This window comes from Pleurodeles waltl, chromosome 3_1, assembly GCF_031143425.1.
Source record: "Pleurodeles waltl isolate 20211129_DDA chromosome 3_1, aPleWal1.hap1.20221129, whole genome shotgun sequence".
Lineage (NCBI taxonomy): Eukaryota > Metazoa > Chordata > Amphibia > Caudata > Salamandridae > Pleurodeles > Pleurodeles waltl.
Window position 1 is genome coordinate 1,911,741,180 of NC_090440.1, and position 19,071 is coordinate 1,911,760,250.

The window sequence follows — 19,071 nt, forward strand, 5'->3', positions numbered from 1 at the left end:
TCTCAAATATTAACAAGCAGGCTTTCTTGCCATATGTGTTTAGCAAATGGGCTGAATTTGGGCAGTCACCAGTAGTCTTGGGTGTGGATTTGAACTTGACACATAACCTATTTTTAGATAGAACAGGGTTCATTGATCTCCAAACCTATAGTGACAGAGCAATACACCAAGATTTAATAAGTGATCAATCATTAATTGATATATTGAGGCTATTATACTCCACAGACAAGAATTTTATTTTCCATTTCTGCCCACATGAAATTTACATATGGATTATCTTTTGTAACAGCATTGATTGTTGCCTGATATTTCTTGAGAATATGGCAGGGGGCATTACTGACCACTGTGCGGTAGTACGAAGGTTTAACAAACAACAGATCACACCACCCCGTGCCAGATGGTAAATGAGATATCTTCCAACCAAAACCAGTCCACCCTCCATAAAGAGATTGTCCTGCAAGAAAAAAAACATGTGGAGGACTGAGGCAGAGACAGTACTGGGACCCAACGCACAGACATCCCTACTGGACAAGAAGGAGAAATTGTTTCAATTGTTTGAGAAATGGAGGTGCTATAATAATAGAACCTACCAAACTAAACTTATCAAAGGTAACAGGGAGGGATGACTGCTGGCATGGATAATTAACTCATCAAAATGTGTTTGTCTAGAGTCACGATTAACACAGCTCAAGGGGTACAGTACATTTACATACTGAAATAAATATGGTCTTTAAGACCTATTATGTAATATTATAGAAACACTGTGCTACTTCCAGTGAGGCAGAACTCTAGGAGGGTTTGGTTAGGGCCCACCTGAACTAGCCCTCTGCAGGGGTAACTGATATATTGGTGGGGAAAGGGAGGGTGGGGATTGGGAAGCGTTGTGGCATGGGATAGTGGGAGAGGTTGGGGGGGAGGAAATTGGGTTACATGAGGTCAGAAGGATGCTGAAAGAGATTGCATAGAGTTAAACCCCCGACTCCGGTGTCATCATGCTAGACGTTGCTCGGGTTTGCCTAACGTTCCATACTATCAAGACTTCACCTATAGCACTGAGATCCATGTTGTTTCTTCAGCTTCCCAAACATCTACGCATTCCCTGGACACCCTACCAGATTTTGCCAATATTCATTATTTTTGTTTAATTTTTGCTATGTAACTCCTGTCTTCATTTCATATACCTTGTACATGTTTACCTCTTACTAAGTGTATTTTCAACTACCTTCATTATTTTGTAAAGCGCTCTGTCACCTGCTTGGGTCTTGTTTGTGCCATATAAAACTCTCAATGAAATAAATAAATAAATAAATCCTGGTGGAGTTCTATTCCTTCTAGCCTGATATGCTACTTCCAGTATTAGCAGAATTGTATAACGAGGCAAGGCATCAACAGAGCCTAACTTGCTCATTGTGTGAAGCAATAGCAGTAGCTATCCCCAAGGAAGGAACATCCTGAAGGTTCATCGTATCGACCTTTGTCGATGCTTAATACAAATTATAGGCTACTTAGTAAGGCCCTAGCCAACAAACTACTCACAAATATATATAAAATAATCCACCCAGTCCACATTTGTTCTTGCCTGTATGTAACGCTGCCTTAAATATTAGACGCCTGCTGGTAATTTTAGGAGCCTCTGCTATCACCCCCTTGCAAGCAGCAACTATTAACACAGATATTGAAAAATCGTTCAATACTCTAGTAGGGTTATATACACATGTTGACAGGCTCTGTGAGATTGGGATCAGATTTTTGTTGATTGGTATCGCTCCTATATACTAATGTAACAGCAAAGGTCCGGACCAGGAGACCGGTTCCAGATCAAGAGTAGGTCACCACAGAGTGGTCAATCTCTATGATGGAAATGCATTGCTACAGTTTACCAAAATGGGACTGAAAGATAATATCCCAAATAAAACATTTTGACACATGCAACTATTTTATCTTACATCAGCATGACCTGATTCACAAACACTGAGAAACCTCTGATGCAAGGAGCACTTCAACGAGTCTGCACAATGACTGGTAGAAGCAAGGCAGTGACACAAATATAGAGAGCATTGGTGCAACAATTAAACAGGCCCTTTCTGAACTCAGACTTAGCTGGGAGTGCTCGCTAGGCAAAGAGATGGACGATGCAGTGTGGGACGGAGTGCTGTTTAATGCACCTCTGGTCTCTCGGTTTGGGAAATACATTTTAACTTCCTGTACAAAACTTATATTGCTCCAGAAAGGGTTAATAAATAGTATCCCACTCTAAAAGCATTGTGTCCCCACTGTCATTTAGAGGATACAAAACACCCACATATAGTCTGGGTATGTCCCGATATTAGGGAATATTGGCACCAGATTACACAATTGACAGGGCCACAGACAGAAACGCAGACAGTTCAACTGATGCTTGTAAGCTGAGAGTCAACCTTCATCCCAACAACGAGAAGGCCACTAGCCAATCAATATACTTGGCTCTTGTTATAGCCAAGAGAGCCAACTCACCATGAGCTGGAAAAGTAGGAAAACTTATGAATGAAAATAAAATACAGTTAAAAAAAAAAAATTCAAGGCAAAACCACAGTCTCATATTTGGCTGAATGAAGACGAATGAGGGATGGATAACCTCCACACAAACATTATGGGCAGTGGGTAAGGCCACTTGGAGGGGATGGCTGATGAGGGGCTCTGTAAACCATAAAAGATACTGTAGAGAGTAAAAACTTCATGTAGAAAATATGGTCATTGACTTACTAGCACAATAATATGCTAGTCAGAACCCTGTTGCTAACAAAGCATTGGAATCAGATAGGTTCTACTTCAATGTTCTTTGTAATTCACAAGGACAATGTGAGCAAGGACAAAAAGCAAGGATGTTGGTTGCCTATGTGCAAAAGACTGAATCACAATTGTTAACAGTCGCAATCAGAAGCAAAAATAGGGAGATTATTCCACATCCACTGGATGTCACTGAAAGATTTGCCACATACTATGAGAAACTATTTAGCTTGGATAAGGGCACTAACCAAGAAAAGGAAGATGCTTTTCGAAGCTCCTTTCGTTTATCTCTGTCAAATCAGAGTAGTGTTCTCATGAATGGTAAACTGCAGACGATAAGGTAGTGTAAGCGGTGTGTGGCTTGGCCACATGCAAATCTCCAGAAGAGGATGGGTTTCCAGGGTGAGTATAATAAAGCTGGTAAACCCCTCATTATACCCTTAGTATATCAGGCCTTTAAAGAGATAACAATTTCTAATAAGACCAAAGCCATCCTGATTCCTGAAGAAGGAAGAGATCCCCTAGAATGCTTCAGTTATCACCCTACTTTTTAAATTAAAGTTGATGTAGAGATCTTGGCTAAGAGCTCAGTCATCAGATTGGGCAAAGGGGTACCGCTTCTCACTCATAAATCTCAACTTGGTTTTTCTCCCCAACATTCTCTGTGTACCCATACTCTGAAAGTTGGTACACCTTGTCTGGCAAATGACTGCCATGCAGATTTAATTAGATGCTAAGAAGGCAATCAATCAGGTGGAATGGGATTTCTTCTTCCAGAATCTATGGAGAATGGGGCCTGGTGATGATTATCACTAAAGTTTGTTGGCTCTATACTTCACCGACTGGGGACATCAATTGTGGTACATTCCTTCTCAGGACAATTACTACTAAAAGAGGCACAAAGCAGTGATGCCAGTTATCACAGTGACTGTTGCAATGTTCCAATCACCAGCAGTGAAAGGAATGGACACTGAAGTAGTGCAAATTAAGGCATTCCTATTGGCCGATAACATTTTACTCACAAACAAAAATAAGAGTGTATGCAGCAAGGGTTCATAAACCCAAAATGAAAGTGACAAAGTTATATGCACAACATGAGGTGGCCTTAGGCTGAGGCATATGGCTTTTATTGCTTAGCATTTCATTTACCGCAATTAGTATGCTTTCTGCAACAATATGAAACCACTCCTTTGTGGGTGGAGCTAGAACACAAATTCCCTTCATAGCCTATCTCAATGCTTCTGATACACAGCCCTGGTTTAGATCCATAAAGGGTGCATAATCCTATACTGACAGGCATGTTTTCAGCATAGAAGTACTTACATTAATTGTTATGGGGCAAGTCAACACTTCATAAGAAGGCTCTCCTATACCATAACACTGGAATTCAGATAGCAATGAGATAGGACAATGGTCACAATGAGCAAAAGGGGATTACAATATCTTGATCAGTTAGTCCTTGGATGCATGCCTTGAGTCTTCCACGAGTTTCAAATGGACTAAGGTCTGACGCCCAGTGACTACTAGACATTGGCAAATAATGCACTGTGCCTGGACTAAATTGAGGATACCCCCATTCACTGGACTTGAATCAGCCATCTTGCACTATTTAAGGAATTGGGGGTTAAATTGTGGGCTGTTATCAGGGCTTTATGAGTACCTTTTACTAATATGTACTTGAGACCTATTTGAATGCATCTAGGTTTTACTGGCAGAACCTATTACTTCTAGAACATACTTCTGAGAATTGAGCTACCTTGTTACATGACCATAAGATGGAATCTACATTGAAATTTCAGTACTTTAAGATTATTAATTATTGGAATGGACTCCCAAAAACATTGAAGGGGATGGGGCTTTTTGATCATGGTATGTGCTGGAATTGTGTCTCTAATGCATGCAACAACCTACATATGGACTATGAGGCTAGACTGCACTTTGAGATTGTTGGAGGCCAGTGTGAACTAAATTTTCAGGAGTGTAAGAAGTGACTGTCTAGATCTCCACAACTGGCTTTGCTGCACAATGTGTCAGATAAGAGGTGTAGCTATGCATAGGGCATGGATGGCTTGTGACTTCTATAGCCACAACTAAGTTGTGCATTCTGGAACACTGGCAGATGAATACTGTAACTATAGGAGACAATTGACTAATCAGGCTTCAAAGACATTTTTTTAGGGATAAACCCTTCAGACTCCTGGAACATTCTGAGTTGCTTTTGAAAATGTTAAGATTTTGTTTGGAAAATAATTTTTTCATGTATGAAGATCATTGGTACAGGCAAATAACCGGGACTGCGATGGGGAGTTGCTTTGCCCCAAGTTATGCCTGCCTTTTCATGGGGTGGTGGGAAACACAATTTGTGATGGTGGACGAAAATGAAAAATGGTTCCATCATATCATTTTCTGGACACGGTATATCGATGATATATTCATGATTTGGGATGGTCCTGAACCTCAGTTACTTGATTTTTTGAATTGGTTACCAAAAGATTGTTTGAATTTAAATTTCACACATAAAATACACAGACAGATTATGGAATTTAGAGGTCAGGGTTGAATCAGGTACCTTACACACCAGATTGTTCAGAAAAACCACGGCTGGAAATAGTATCTTGCATGCCTTGAGTCACCATCCGTCCAGTGTTAAATGGAGCATACCCTATGGGGAATTACTTAGTGCGAAGAGAAACTGCAGTACACCACAAAGTTTTGAAAGGGAACAAGAGATAATGGTTCAAAGGTTTAGAACTAGGGGATACCCAAACAAAACCATTAAGAATGCTTGCCGTAAGGTAGAGGGAGTTCAAAGGGCAACGTTACTAGTCCCAAAAAAGAAAGAGACTGATATGAAAACCCTGAGATTTGTGACTACTTTTAATGCGTATTCATTGGAAGTTAAAAAGATTCTAAATAAATATTGGCATTTGATCAAGGCTGATAGGGTGATTGGACAGTTAGTTAGTCCTCTTCCAATGATAACTTATAAGAGAAGTAGTTCTCTGAGAGATATCTTGGTACACAGTTATGCAGTTAAAAGGAAGGGAACCTTTCTGGATAAACAACAAGGTTTCTATAAATGCGTAAAGCATGTAGACATAGTACAAATCGTAAAGATTATATGTTACCTACTGGGAAAAAAGAGAGCATTAAGAAATGTTTGAGTTGTACCTCAGACTTTGCTATCTATGTCATTGTGTGCCCATGTGGGCTACAATATGTGGGGAGTACGATTTTTCCCCTCAAGAAACGGATTCTTGAACATTGGAGAACAATTGTGAATAAGGATGTAACGTACCCGGTAGCTCGCCATTGTAACTTGGCACATGGAGGGATGGTGGAAAAGATGACATTTTTGGTATTGATAGAGTGTTGGGCCCCCTGAGGGGAGGTGACAGAGAGAGGCAACTAAGAAAGTTGGAATCTGAATACATTATTCGATTAAACAGTCGACATCCTTGGGGATTGAACAAGGATGAGGAACTTTTTGTTCACATTGGCTAGTCAGATTTGGGATATATGAGAGAGTTTAGTTGTTCAGGGTTCAAGATTAATTTGAATCTCAATCTCATTTTGATAGTATTGTCAAAGTGGCCAACCAATCAGTTAAATCAGCATGTTGTAGGTATGTTAGTATTATGTTTAGTGGGATAGGTGAGATTAGAAGTACTGAATAAGAGAAGAAAATAAGAAGTAAAGAAGGTGGGGTGAAAAGAAAAGTTAAGAGAAATAATATAGAATAAAAAAAATGGTCTATGCCTATGATGTGTAGAAGGTGTTATATTGGAAATATGAAGGGCCACTTGGTCTGTGCATTTTCTTACTTGTGGGCCAAGGAAGAAGACTGATGGTTGAAACGCGTCATCCCATTTTTGTTTTTGTGTCATGATGGATTCTTTGATATGCAATGGATTTCTGGATGTGAATAAAGTGCAGAGGTTGCATGGAGTGCCAGCGTTTGAATTATATGTGGTGGTACATATCAAATGGGTCCTGAGCCCATTTTTGAGCACCAACCTCGATAGGCGAGTGCAGGAAGAACAGCAGGACTACTACTCAAATATATATATATATATATATATATATATATATGGAAAATGTCACTTACCCAGTGTACATCTGTTTGTGGCATGTTGCGCTGCAAATTCACATGCTGTGCACTGTTCCTGCCATCTAGTGTTGGGCTCTGAGTGTTACAAGTTGTTTTTCTTCGAAGAAGTCTTTTCGAGTCCCGAGACCGAGTGACTCCTCCCTTTCAGCTCCAATGCGCATGGGAGTCGACTCCATCTTAGATTGTTTTTCCGCAGAGGGTGAGGTAGGAGTGGTAGAATGAGAATAGTAAAGATGTCCATGCACTGGAATAGATAAGTATGTACATAGTTTGCGCTAAAGTAGTGTTTATTTACATATATACAATTTCTAATTGCAACTTAAATGACTACAGGCTCCCGGGAAGGTGGGAGGGTGCATGTGAATCTGCAGCGGAACATGCCACGAACAGATGTACACTGGGTGAGTGACATTTTACGTTCAATGGCATGTGTAGCTGCAGATACACATGCTGTGCATAGACTACAAAGCAGTAATCTTCCCAGAAGTGGTGGTCAGCCTGTAGGAGTTGAAGTTGTTTGAAATAAAGTTCTTAATACAGCCTGTCCTACTGTGGCTTGTTGTGTTGTTAACACATCTACACAGTAATGTTTGGTAAAAGTATGAGGTGTGGACCAAGTGGCTGCTTTACAAATCTCTGTCATTGGTATGTTACCTAGACAGGCCATTGTTGCTCCTTTCTTTCTAGTGGAGTGTGCCTTTGGTGTAATGAGTAGCTCTCTTTTAGCTTTTAGGTAACAATTTTGTATGCATTTGACTATCCATCTGGCTATGCCCTGTTTGGATATAGGGTTACCCGCATGGGTTTTTTGGAAAGCGACGAACAATTGTTCAGTTTTACGAAATGGTTTTGTTCTGTCTATATAGTACATTAGTGCTCTTTTTATGTCTAATGTATGCAGTGCTCTTTCTGCTACTGAGTCTGGCTGTGGGAAGAAGACTGGGAGCTCCACAGTTTGGTTTAAATAAAACGGTGAGATGACTTTTGGCAGAAATTTTGGATTTGTGCGGAGAACTATTTTATGTTTGTGTACTTGTATAAAGGGTTCTTCAATAGTGAACGCTTGTATTTCACTAACTCTTCGTAGTGAAGTGATAGCTACTAGAACTGCCACTTTCCAAGTTAAGTATTGGATTTGACAAGAATGCATGGGTTCAAAAGGTGGACCCATGAGTTGTGTAAGTACACTATTAAGATTCCACGAGGGTACTGGTGGGGTTCTTGGAAGTATGATCCTTTTTAGTCCTTCCATAAGGGCTTTAATGACTGGTATTCTAAATAGTGATTTTGTTTGTTTAATCTGCAAGTAAGCAGAGATTGCAGTAAGATGTATTTTGATGGAAGTAAAAGCGAGATTTGCTTTTTGTAGGGGCAGTAAATAACCTACGATGTCTTGTATGGAGGTATCTAACGGTGTGATGTGTTTTGCTTGGTAGTAGAAAACAAATCTTTTCGATTTATTAGCATAACAATGCCTGGTGGTAGGTTTTCTTGCCTGTTTAATGACTTCCATACACTCATTTGGAAGATTTAGTTAGCCAAACTCTAAGACTTCAGGAGCCATATTGCTAGATTGAGCGTTGCTGGATTGGGGTGCCTGATCTGTTGTTTGTGTTGTGTTAACAGGTCTGGTCTGTTTGGAAGTTTGATGTGAGGTACTACCGAGAGGTCCAACAGTGTGGTGTAGCACGGTTGGCGTGCCCACGTTGGTGCTATGAGTATTAGTTTGAGTTTGTTTTGACTCAGTTTGTTGACTAGAAAAGGAATGAGTGGGAGAGGGGGAAAAGCATAAGCAAATATCCCTGACCAATTGATCCATAGAGCATTGCCCTTGGACTGAGGGTATGGGTACCTGGACGCAAAGTTTTGGCATTTTGCGGTTTGTTTTGTGGTGAACAGATCCATGTCTGGTGTCCCCCACTGGCAAAAGTATTTTTGTAGTATCCGGGGATGTATTTCCCACTCGTGAGTTTGCTGGTGATCTCGACTGAGATTGTCCGCTAATTGATCGTGAATGCCTGGAATATATTGCGCTGTTAGGGGAATATTGTTGTCAATTGCCCAATGCCATTTTTTTTGTGCTAGGAGGCATAGTTGTGATGAGTGTGTTCCCCCTTGTTTGTTTAAGTAGTACACTGTTGTCATATTGCCTGTTTTGACAAGAATGTGCTTGTGAGCTAGAAGAGGTTGAAATGCTTTTAGTGCTAGGAAGACTGCTAGCAGCTCTAAGTGACTTATGTGTAGTTGTTTCTGTTGACTGTCCCATTGTCCTTTTATATTGTGATTGTTAAAGTGTGCTCCCCACCCCATCATTGATGCATCTGTTGTGAGAATGGCGTGAGGCACAGGGTCTTGAAAAGGACGCCCTTTGTTTAAATTTACGGGGTTCCACCACTGAAGCGAATAGTGTGTTTGGCGGTCTATCAACACTAGATCCTGGTGTTGACCCTGTGCCTGCGTCCATTGGTTTGCAAGGCACTGCTGTAAGGGCCGCATGTGTAACCGCGCTTTTGGGACAATTGCGATGCATGATGCCATCATGCCTAGGAGTTTCATCACAAATCTGATTGTGTAGTGCTGATTTGGTTGTATCTTTGGTACCATGGTGTGGAATGACTGTACCCTTTGTGGGCTTGGACTTGCAATCGCTTTTTGAGTGTTGAGCGTTGCTCCCAAGTATTGTTGAACTTGGGATGGTTGCAAGTGTGATTTTTGGTAATTTATAGAAAACCCTAGTGTGTGTAGGTTATCTATTACGTAACGTGTGTGATTTTGACACTGCTGTTGAGTGTTGGCTTTTATTTGCCAATCGTCGAGATATGGAAATACGTGCATGTGTTGTCTCCTTATATGGGCTGCTACTACTGCGAGGCATTTTGTAAATACTCTGGGGGCTGTTGTTATCCCGAAGGGTAATACTTTGAATTGGTTATGCTTTCCTTGTATGACAAACCTGAGGTATTTTCTGTGAGATGGATGGATGGGTATATGAAAATACGCATCTTTTAAATTCAGTGTTGACATGTACTGACCCTGTTTTAGTAAGGGGATTACAACTTGTAGTGTCACCATGTGAAAGTGTTCTGATTTGATGAATAGGTTGAGAGTCCTGAGATCTAAAATTGGGCTTAGTGTCTTGTCCTTTTTGGGAATAAAGGAATATAGGGAATAAACCCCTGTTCCTTTTTGTGGGTGAGGTACTAGTTCTATGGCTTGTTTTGTTAATAGTGCCTGCACCTCTGTTTGTAACATTGCTAGATGTTGCGACGACAGTTTGTGCACTGTTGGTGGAATATCTGGAGGAAAATGTGTTAATTCTATACAGTAACCATGTTGGATAATTGATAGAACACATATGTCCGTGGTTATGTCTGACCAATGTTTGTGGTAAAATCTCAGTCTTCCTCCCACAGGGGATGTGTGTTGGGGGAGGTTGACGGGCAAGTCACTGCTTGTTATTAGTGGCCTGCTTAGTGGGCTGAAATTTCCCCCCTGACCTTGGGAAGGTCCCTGAAGGACCCGCGAAACCCCCCTCTCTGATATTGTGATTGGTAGGTGGGTTTTGTTTGAGAGGTGGATGTTTCTGAAGGCTGTTGTCTGAAACCTCCCCTATATTGCGGTTTTCTGAATGTCCCTCTGTATTGGGACGAGTAGAGCGCTCCCATTGCTTTGGCCGTATCCGTGTCCTTCTTCATTTTCTCGATGGCTGTGTCCACTTGTGGGCCAAACAGTTATTGTTGATTGAATGGCATGTTAAGGACCGCCTGTTGAATCTCTGGCTTGAAACCTGAGGATCTTAGCCAGACATGTCGTCTAATTGTCACTGCAGTGTTCACTGTTCTTGCGGCAGTGTCAGCGGAATCTAATGCAGATCGTAGCTGACTGTTCAATATTGCTTGTCCCTCCTCTACCACTTGTTGAGCCCTTTTCTGGTATTCCTTGGGGAGATGTTGGATGATATCACTCATCTCGTCCCAATGAGCTCGGTCATATCGTGCGAGGAAGGCTTGAGAGTTTGCTATGCGCCACTGATTGGCAGCCTGTGACGCTACTCTCTTCCCTGCTGCGTCAAACTTTTTACTCTCCTTATCTGGAGGTGGTGCATCTCCAGATGATTGCGAGTTGGCTCTCTTTCACGCAGCTCCAACCACTACCGAGTCTGGGGGCAGCTGCTGTGTAATGAACACTGGGTCTGACGGTGGCGGTTATATATCTTTTCCACCAGTGCTGTAATGGCTCTTCCTTTCACGGGCTCCTGAAGGATTTGTTGGGCATGTTTAAGCATGCCTGGGAGCATCGGCAGATTTTGGTAGGAAGCATGCGTGGAGGCCAAGGTATTAAAGAGAAAGTCGTCCTCCAATGGCTCTGAGTGCATGCTCACATTATGGAATGCAGCAGCCCTAGACAATACTTGGGTGTATGAGGTGCTATCCTCAGGTGGAGAGGGTTTGAGGGATAGCACTCAGGACTGTTGTCCGACACAGGGTCATCATAGAGGTCCCAAGGGTCTGTATCCTGTTGCGACTGCACAGTGCGTGTGGGTGACTGTGCAGTGGGGGTGGCAAGAGGTGAAATTGTTCTTAACGGAGAAGGCAGAGGAGAATGTTCTGGGGAGAACTTGCGTAATGGAGATTTTTCTCTGGGGACTTTAGCCTTTGGCTGTTCAGTATCCGTACGTGATTGGAAAGGTCTGTGTATCAGGATACTTGGCGTGGCACTGTGGGCAGAAACGGAATGGGGTCCGGTCCATTAGGCTTTGACGTTTTCTGCGGTCGGGCCGACCTGCCCCTGGCTGGGCGCGGAAGCCCCATTGGCCCACCGAAGCTGTGTTTCGCCGATGTTGAGGTGTCGATGCAAGATGTTTCGCGATCGAAAACAATACCGACGATTTTCAGTGAATTTTGTCTTTTTCCAATTCGAATACACGGAGCGAAGAGGAACACGTCCGAACCCGATGGCGGAAAGAAAACAATCTACAATGGAGTCGATGCCCATGCGCAATGGAGCCGAAAGGGAGGAGTCACTCGGTCCTGTGACTCGAAAAGACTTCTTCGAAGAAAAACAACTCGTAACACTCCAAGCCCAACACTAGATGGCAGGAACAGTGCACAGCACGTGTATCTGCAGCTACACATGCCATCAAACACACACACACACATATATATATATATATATATATATATATATCTCACACACACAAGAGCAATCAGAAATTGGCATAGAAACAAAAAGCAGTGGAAATACTCAATGAAATTAGTGAGGGCCTAAGGGGAGGGCCAAACCACATACTAAGAAAGAGGAATGCAAGATACAGTCCCCCTACCCAAGGATGTGGAGTTGTTAGAGTGGAGCTGGAAGAACTAGGTACCCCAAGAGGTGAGTACCAGAATGACTCCTAAGAACAAGGAGAGAAGAGGTAAGTACCTGGTTTTCCCAAGGACTAACAGGAGGACTTAGACAAAGGATTACGCAAGAACAGGGCCAGTCTAGAAGAAACCAGTGGTGGATTCTGGAAGAAGAGGACCTGAAAAAGAAGGGGACAGAGTCCAGTCCACGATGGAGTGTCCAGTGGGAACAGGAGCTACTACCCACCCTTCTGCAGAAGAAGAACCAGGTCGACAGAGAAAGAAGACCAGCTGTGTAGCACAGGGGCTTATGAGAAGTCTTTGAAGCAGAGCAGATGGTGGCCCACATCTGTTGTTGGGTCGCAGATGGTCAGTGGTGTAGGAGAACCACAAACAAACCTCAGCAAATGCAAGAGAAGCAAAAGAAGAGTTTCAAAGCTGAAGAGGACAAGCAACGCCCAGGGGACTAAACCCTTGGAGGGGAATCCAAGGTGATCCTCAGCAGTCGGGAGAGCCAACAGAAGCAGTCTCAGCCCCCTCAGGCAACCCACTGGCAGCAGGCACAGTAAGTCGCAGTGAGGCTCAGTCAGCACACCTGAAGAGGAGTCCACGTCGCTGGAGCAGCTGAGAGAAGACTGTGCTTGGCAGAAAGAAGTGCTGGGGGCCGGGGCTGAAGATCCCTTGGAGCAAGAGACAACAAGCCTTGGTAGCTGCAAGAGTCGCAGTGCACAGGGGTACTGTCCTGCAAGGAGAGTCAAAGGCTCACCATCTCCCAATTTGGACATCTGGCAGAGAGGACCAAGGGGGCCATTCCAGACCACCACCTGTGATGAAGGATCCACACAGTTCCAGAGGAGAGGAAATCCACCCACACAGCTGGAGTCATTGATGTAGGTGCCTGCAGATTCAGGGGAGTGACTCCTTCACTCCATGGGAGTTCTTGGTGCAGGCTTAAGCCTCACCGATCCCAGAGGATGCATAGCCGGGGAAATGTTTCCGTTGCTGGAAGGACCTGGAGAAACAATGTTGCAAAGTGAAGTCCTCAGTGGAGTTGCAGCTTTGTCAGTTCCTGAAGAGTCCAGTTGCAGTTCCAGTGGCCAGAAGTCGATGTAAACAATGCAGAGGAGTCCTGGTTGAGTCTTGCATGTCAAATCTGAGGACACACCCGCAAGGGAGTCCCTAAATAGCCCTAAAAGCAGAACCGGTCACCCTGCAAGTTGACCACCTATTAGGAGGGGGCTGTGATGTCACCTGCCTGTCCTGGTCACTCAGATGCCTCCAGGGGCCCTCTGCACATCTTGTTTTCAAGATGGGCAGAATCAAGTGGCCACTTGGAGGAGCTCTAGGCACCTCCCCCGGGTTGGTGATGGACAGGGGAGTGGTCAATACCCTTTCCTTTGTTCAGTTCCACACAAGAGCAGGGACTGGGAGTCCCTGGGCTGGTGCAAACCGATTTATGCAAGGAGGGCATCAAATGTGTAATTCAAAGAAAACTGGTGGCTTGGGTAGGCACACTTCCCGAGCCTTGTAACGCCTAATTCGAAGGGAGAGGGTGTTACCTACCTCTCCCACAGGAAATCCTTTGTTCTGCCTTCCCCTGCTTGAGCTGGTCATGCAACAGGAGGGCAGAAACCTGTCTGAGGGTTGGCAGCAGTGCAGGCAGCCTGGAAAACCCTAGAAGACTGGTAGGAACAATACTGGGGAGTCCTCTAAGGAGCCCCTAGAGTGGATGGAGCCCCCACAGTGCATGGAATCATACAACCAATACTGGCAACAGTGAAAACAGTATAAGCATACTGATAGCAGGCAAAAAGCGGCGTAACCATGCCAAAAAGAGGGTACTTTCCTACAGGTATGTTGTGAATTTGGTAGCAAGATCACTAGTGTTTAAGTATCTTACAAGTAAAACTAACCTTTCCTGGTTTCTGTGTTGGCCCACAGTGACAGTTCTAGAGAAAGACATTGCGAAGGGGATCTAATAGTAATCAGGTCTGTCTACAACTAGGATGAAATCCTTTTTCAAGATGATTAGGTCAAGAGCAACACCTGTAATATGTATGTATTTCCTGCAGTAAACAACCATCTACAAACAGGTAACCAGAGTAGCCATTCACATACAGACATGGGAAAGTCATCAACACACAGACCATAAAACCAGCTGATAAAGGGTACATAGGAAGCAGTCCTGGCCATGCTCAGAAAAATAGTCACTGGGCACAGAGAAACCAGCCCGTTATGCATATTCTGGTAATCCAGATACTATGCATGCAGGCAGAAGCCTATGTACAACCTCTGGTAAATAAGCCAACAATATGGGGTTCAGTACATGCGCATTACCAAGGAAGTAGCTCTTGTACATACTGTAGTAAAGCATGTGTTAAGCACAAAGACAGCAGACTCTGCCCATACTCTGATAATGCAAATACTGCATTATCATAGCATTCTGTCCATACTGGGGCACTGCATAAAAAGTACAAAGCACACAGCCCTTGTACATTCTACAATAATGCGTACACAGGAGCAGTGTCTTTACAATATATGATAATGCATTTTCTGAATAGATGGAAATCAACTCAGTATATGCTATACATACTATCATAACATGTATACTGAAAACACATGTTGCAATCCCTGTACAAACTCTAGAAATGCAAATATTGTGCACACAGAAAACCAAAATCTGCACAAAGTCAAGGAGTGAACTTACTCAATACACAGGAGCTGCACTCAAACATACCATTCTAATGCACATACTAAGCACACAAGTCGCAGCCCACGGCAAATGCAGATAATACACATAAGAAGCAATTAATGTATAAACTTTGTTAGTTTCGGTACTGTGTACACAACAATCGATCCCTGTACCACAGTTCTGCTAACTCTGTTTGTAAATAATTAACTGTCCAACAAATAAAAAGTCCTTTGCCACTGACTTACTCATGGTCCAGGATGGTTGACACATTATCTTCAAACTGCTGCTCTTCCAGGATCCGTTCAAAGTCATCCAGGCGCTGACTGGCATTCTCCATGTGGGCAGGCAGGTGGCAATTTATGAAACACACATTGTGCCCATAGATGCACATACGGATAGTGACTCCACCTTTGTTACCCTGATGTAAAGAAATTACCAATACATATAAAGTGTGATTCTAATTTATAATCATATGCTGACAACTGCGCACAACACTTTTCTCTATCACCTGCAAATGTTCCCATTGTTCATTACTTGCTTAATTTGATAGGGGACTAGGTACTATGGTTTGGTTGACAACACGGGCTGTGAGACACCAATAAAAACTATGATAATCATACCTGACTATGGATACAGGTTATAAATTGTGAACTGAGGAACTGGAAACATATGTAACATTCTGCTGCACATTTAATGGCATATGTATAGAGGGATCTGTTGGGGACTATGTGAAAAGGAAATGTATGAACTCTGACCAAGTTCATAGCTGGGCACGGGTCCACGCAACACTGTCATTGCCTGCATGTTGTTTGTATCTTTTCTTTTTCATGTAAACTGACACAAAACCGAATAAAAACAATTTTAAAAAACGTTATTAATTGCAAAGCTGTCCGAGAAGGAAAGCAGGAGTGGGGCACTCCAGACGTGGGATTGAGTGACATGATGGACAAGGAAATGTTGAGCAACTTTAAATCAAATCTTTGCTGTAAAAAACACTATCAAGCACAGCGCCCCACACTGTATACACAGTGTATGCAGATGTGCAGAGTGTAAGGAAAATGTTACTTACCCTGTAAGCACCTGTTCGTGACATGCTGCGCATAGTCCTGCCATCTAGTGTGTACTTATTTTTCTTGAAAGAATGCGCATGCACATCAGCTTCATTGTTAGATTGTTCCTCCATACGGAAGATGAAGATAGGAATGGAGTGCAGAGATACAGAATGTGATACCCATGCATGATAATAAACAAAGACGAGCTTATGCAACAACCAAAGCTTTCTGGGGAGGAGAGGGGGCACATGTGACTCTACAGCAATACATACACCAAGTAGATGCTTACAGGGTAGCATTTTCAGTTCATGGCATGTCTAGCTGTAGATACACCTGTTGTACAAAGACTATGAATCAGTTCCCCCCTAAGTAGTGGCTAGCCAGAGATTGTCACAGAGGACTGAAAGAGAATACGAATTACAGCTTAGCCAATGCTAGCCTGTTGGTGTGCTAAGACGTCCACACAGAGGTGCTTGGTGTAAGTGTGTGGAGTGGACCAGGTAGCTGCTTTGCAGATGTCAGCTACTAGAATGTCACCCACAAAAGCCATAGAGGATTCTTTCTTATGAGTGGAGTGGGGTCAGGGAGGTACAGGCAAAGGCACTTTTGGGTATATATACTGGGTCTGTGACCCTTACCAAATCAGACACTTCTGGACCTACAACTGGACTCTGTCAGAGGGCCTGCATTGGGACTGCTTTGCTGGAAGGACTGCTGGCCTGCTTGTTGCTCTGCTGCCTGCTGACCCCTGACTCTGCTGGAAGGACTCTGCCTTCCTCCTAAAGTACTCTCCAAGAGCTTGGATTGAGTTTACATCCTGGGTCTCATGGCTATGAAAGACTTCACCACAGAGAAGAAAACCCAGTGTGTCGGAAAATTGCCGCAACGCCTGAAGAATCTGGCGCAATGTTTGCCGGGTTGACACATCACCTGCCTCGAAGCTGAAAAATCACAGCATCATCTGCTGGATCAAAGCAGCACCTGTTGCCTCTTTTCAACACTTTCTGGATTTTCCACGCATCATCCCTGGGCATCAAAACATCCCTGCATCGCAGTGAAGAGCCAAGGCTGCGCACCCGGAAACCAAAGCATCATCTTGTAGTGTAGAAAGAAAGGACGCATCGCTTTACTTTTTGACGCATCTCCTCTACGTCCTTATTTTTGACGCATCCCAGGTACTGTGTGTTAAAAGGAGACAACCACTGTATTGAGACGCAACTAAACTTTTAAAAAGTGGTATACTGACTTATTGGATTATGGTCGTTTTTGGTCTTATTTTACTCAGATAAATATTATTTGTTTTCCTAAACTGGTGTGGAGTACTGTTTGTTTGGTTTTCACTGTGTTACTCATGAGTTATTGCACAAATAATTTACACACTGCCTTCTAAGTTAAGCCTGCCTGCTCTTTGCCAAGGTACTGAAGGCTGACCACAGGATAATTTGGGTTGGATTGTGACTTACTCTGACTAGGATTGTGGCCCCTACTTGGACAGGGTGCATACCCTCTACCAACTAAAGACTCAATTTCTAACACTGAGCCCAAATTGAATCATGATGCCCCTCCACTACAATAACAATGGCCTGCAAATATGTGGCACATTTTCTGCTGTATTTAACAAACGTATTTAACTAAAACCAGGAAGCAAGGGGTTAAGTTTGTGCAGCATGGTAAAATCAAACTCAAGAGATATTGTGACTACTAAGAGTTCTTTCCAGAGCATTGCAAAGGTTACATTCCATACTATTACCACAGTACATTCAAAATTACATGCAAATCACTGTTTCCTACATCATGCTGTGCATCTGAAAGGAAGCTTAGACAATTTTCCAAAACCTTTGTTTCTTCCACGTTTAAATAATTTGTTGAGAAATTGATTATTGCTAGTTTTTCCTCCCCCTTTGTATTACTCTCATATTCTACTATCTTTTAGGTCTCCTTTACTTCTGATTCAGATATGAGGACACTTACCAAAGAGGTTCTTTATAAGGCTCAAATAACCACTACAGGGTAGGATGGTTAGTTAAGCAACTTATTTTTGGGAAGCACTAAAATACACAACCTGAAATACACACTGAAATAAAAAACAAATTAATAAATACAAGAAACTTCAGTACTGAACACCACCAGACACCTCTAGGAGTGGGTTAAGGAGACATAGGGTCACGCAACGAGAAAAAACATCCATATAACAGGCATGTCAGAGGGTGCAGAAGGAGCATTGATAGAGGTGGTCTAGTCTATCTACTGCAACCCATGTTTTGATCAAGATAAACTCTCTCTCATCCCGCTTTGTCACAGAGCAAACAAAACACACAGCCCTGATGCCTAAACCTCCATCTGGTACACTGCCCCATCCGATTACCCCTCAGCTCCTAAACTATTTGGATAGAGACACAATCCCAAAAGCGGTCCACTCGCTGGATTCCTTAACTTACAAGAATGCAGGTATTGTTATATTTCCAGTCTACACAAGGATCCTTTCTTGCCGTCAAGCAAAAGCTTTGCGCAATGCTGCTAGACTACACCCTGATGTTCCCCACCAGACTCCAAGTACAGGTTGAGGACAAAACCCTTTTCTTCAAGATCTCAGCGGAGACTTTGGAATAGGTGGAAGAGTGGAAAGTCCTGAGGCATCCTGGGGAATATGCCCAGGGGATGGATGGGACAAGCCACAACTCCCTCATCCTAGACACAACAGAACAAGATCATGTTGAGCTTGTGGGTGGAGGACGTGCTGCTCCTGAAGCAAGAAGGCAGGTAGAGAGGTAAAGACATCAGAGAGGTAAAGACATCAAGAGACTAATCACAGAGGGAGGAAGCTGAATTCACTGATACTGATGTTGCAGTCTGGGGTAGGCTATCAACCCCATAAGCTCCGATAAAACCTAGACATACTCAATGCCGGCAGAAAGTGTCTGCAGTTGATCTGGTTCCCCCACAGAATACTGGAGAGTAGGAGATTTCAAACTGCTGTAGCAACTATAATGAACCCACTACGATCTGTTGGTGGGAGAGGAGCCACTGGGTTTGCCGGATCCCATTCCTCATCTATTATCTTACTGTATTTGGGTGCCACTGATATAGAGTGAAGGTTGTAGTTCT

At 43.1% G+C, this 19,071-nt stretch overlaps 1 protein-coding gene across 5 annotated transcripts in view; it reads right to left on the reverse strand.

Moving 5' to 3' along the window:
* Window positions 1-19,071, reverse strand: part of INPP5K (inositol polyphosphate-5-phosphatase K) — a 470,513-nt gene that overhangs the window by 186,568 nt on the left and 264,874 nt on the right. For all 5 annotated transcript variants that reach the window (XM_069226108.1, XM_069226107.1, XM_069226106.1 and 2 more), the window contains one exon: window positions 15,160-15,332. In XM_069226108.1, coding sequence (XP_069082209.1) covers window positions 15,160-15,332 — 173 coding nt within the window. The remainder of the gene's footprint in view (window positions 1-15,159; window positions 15,333-19,071) is intronic.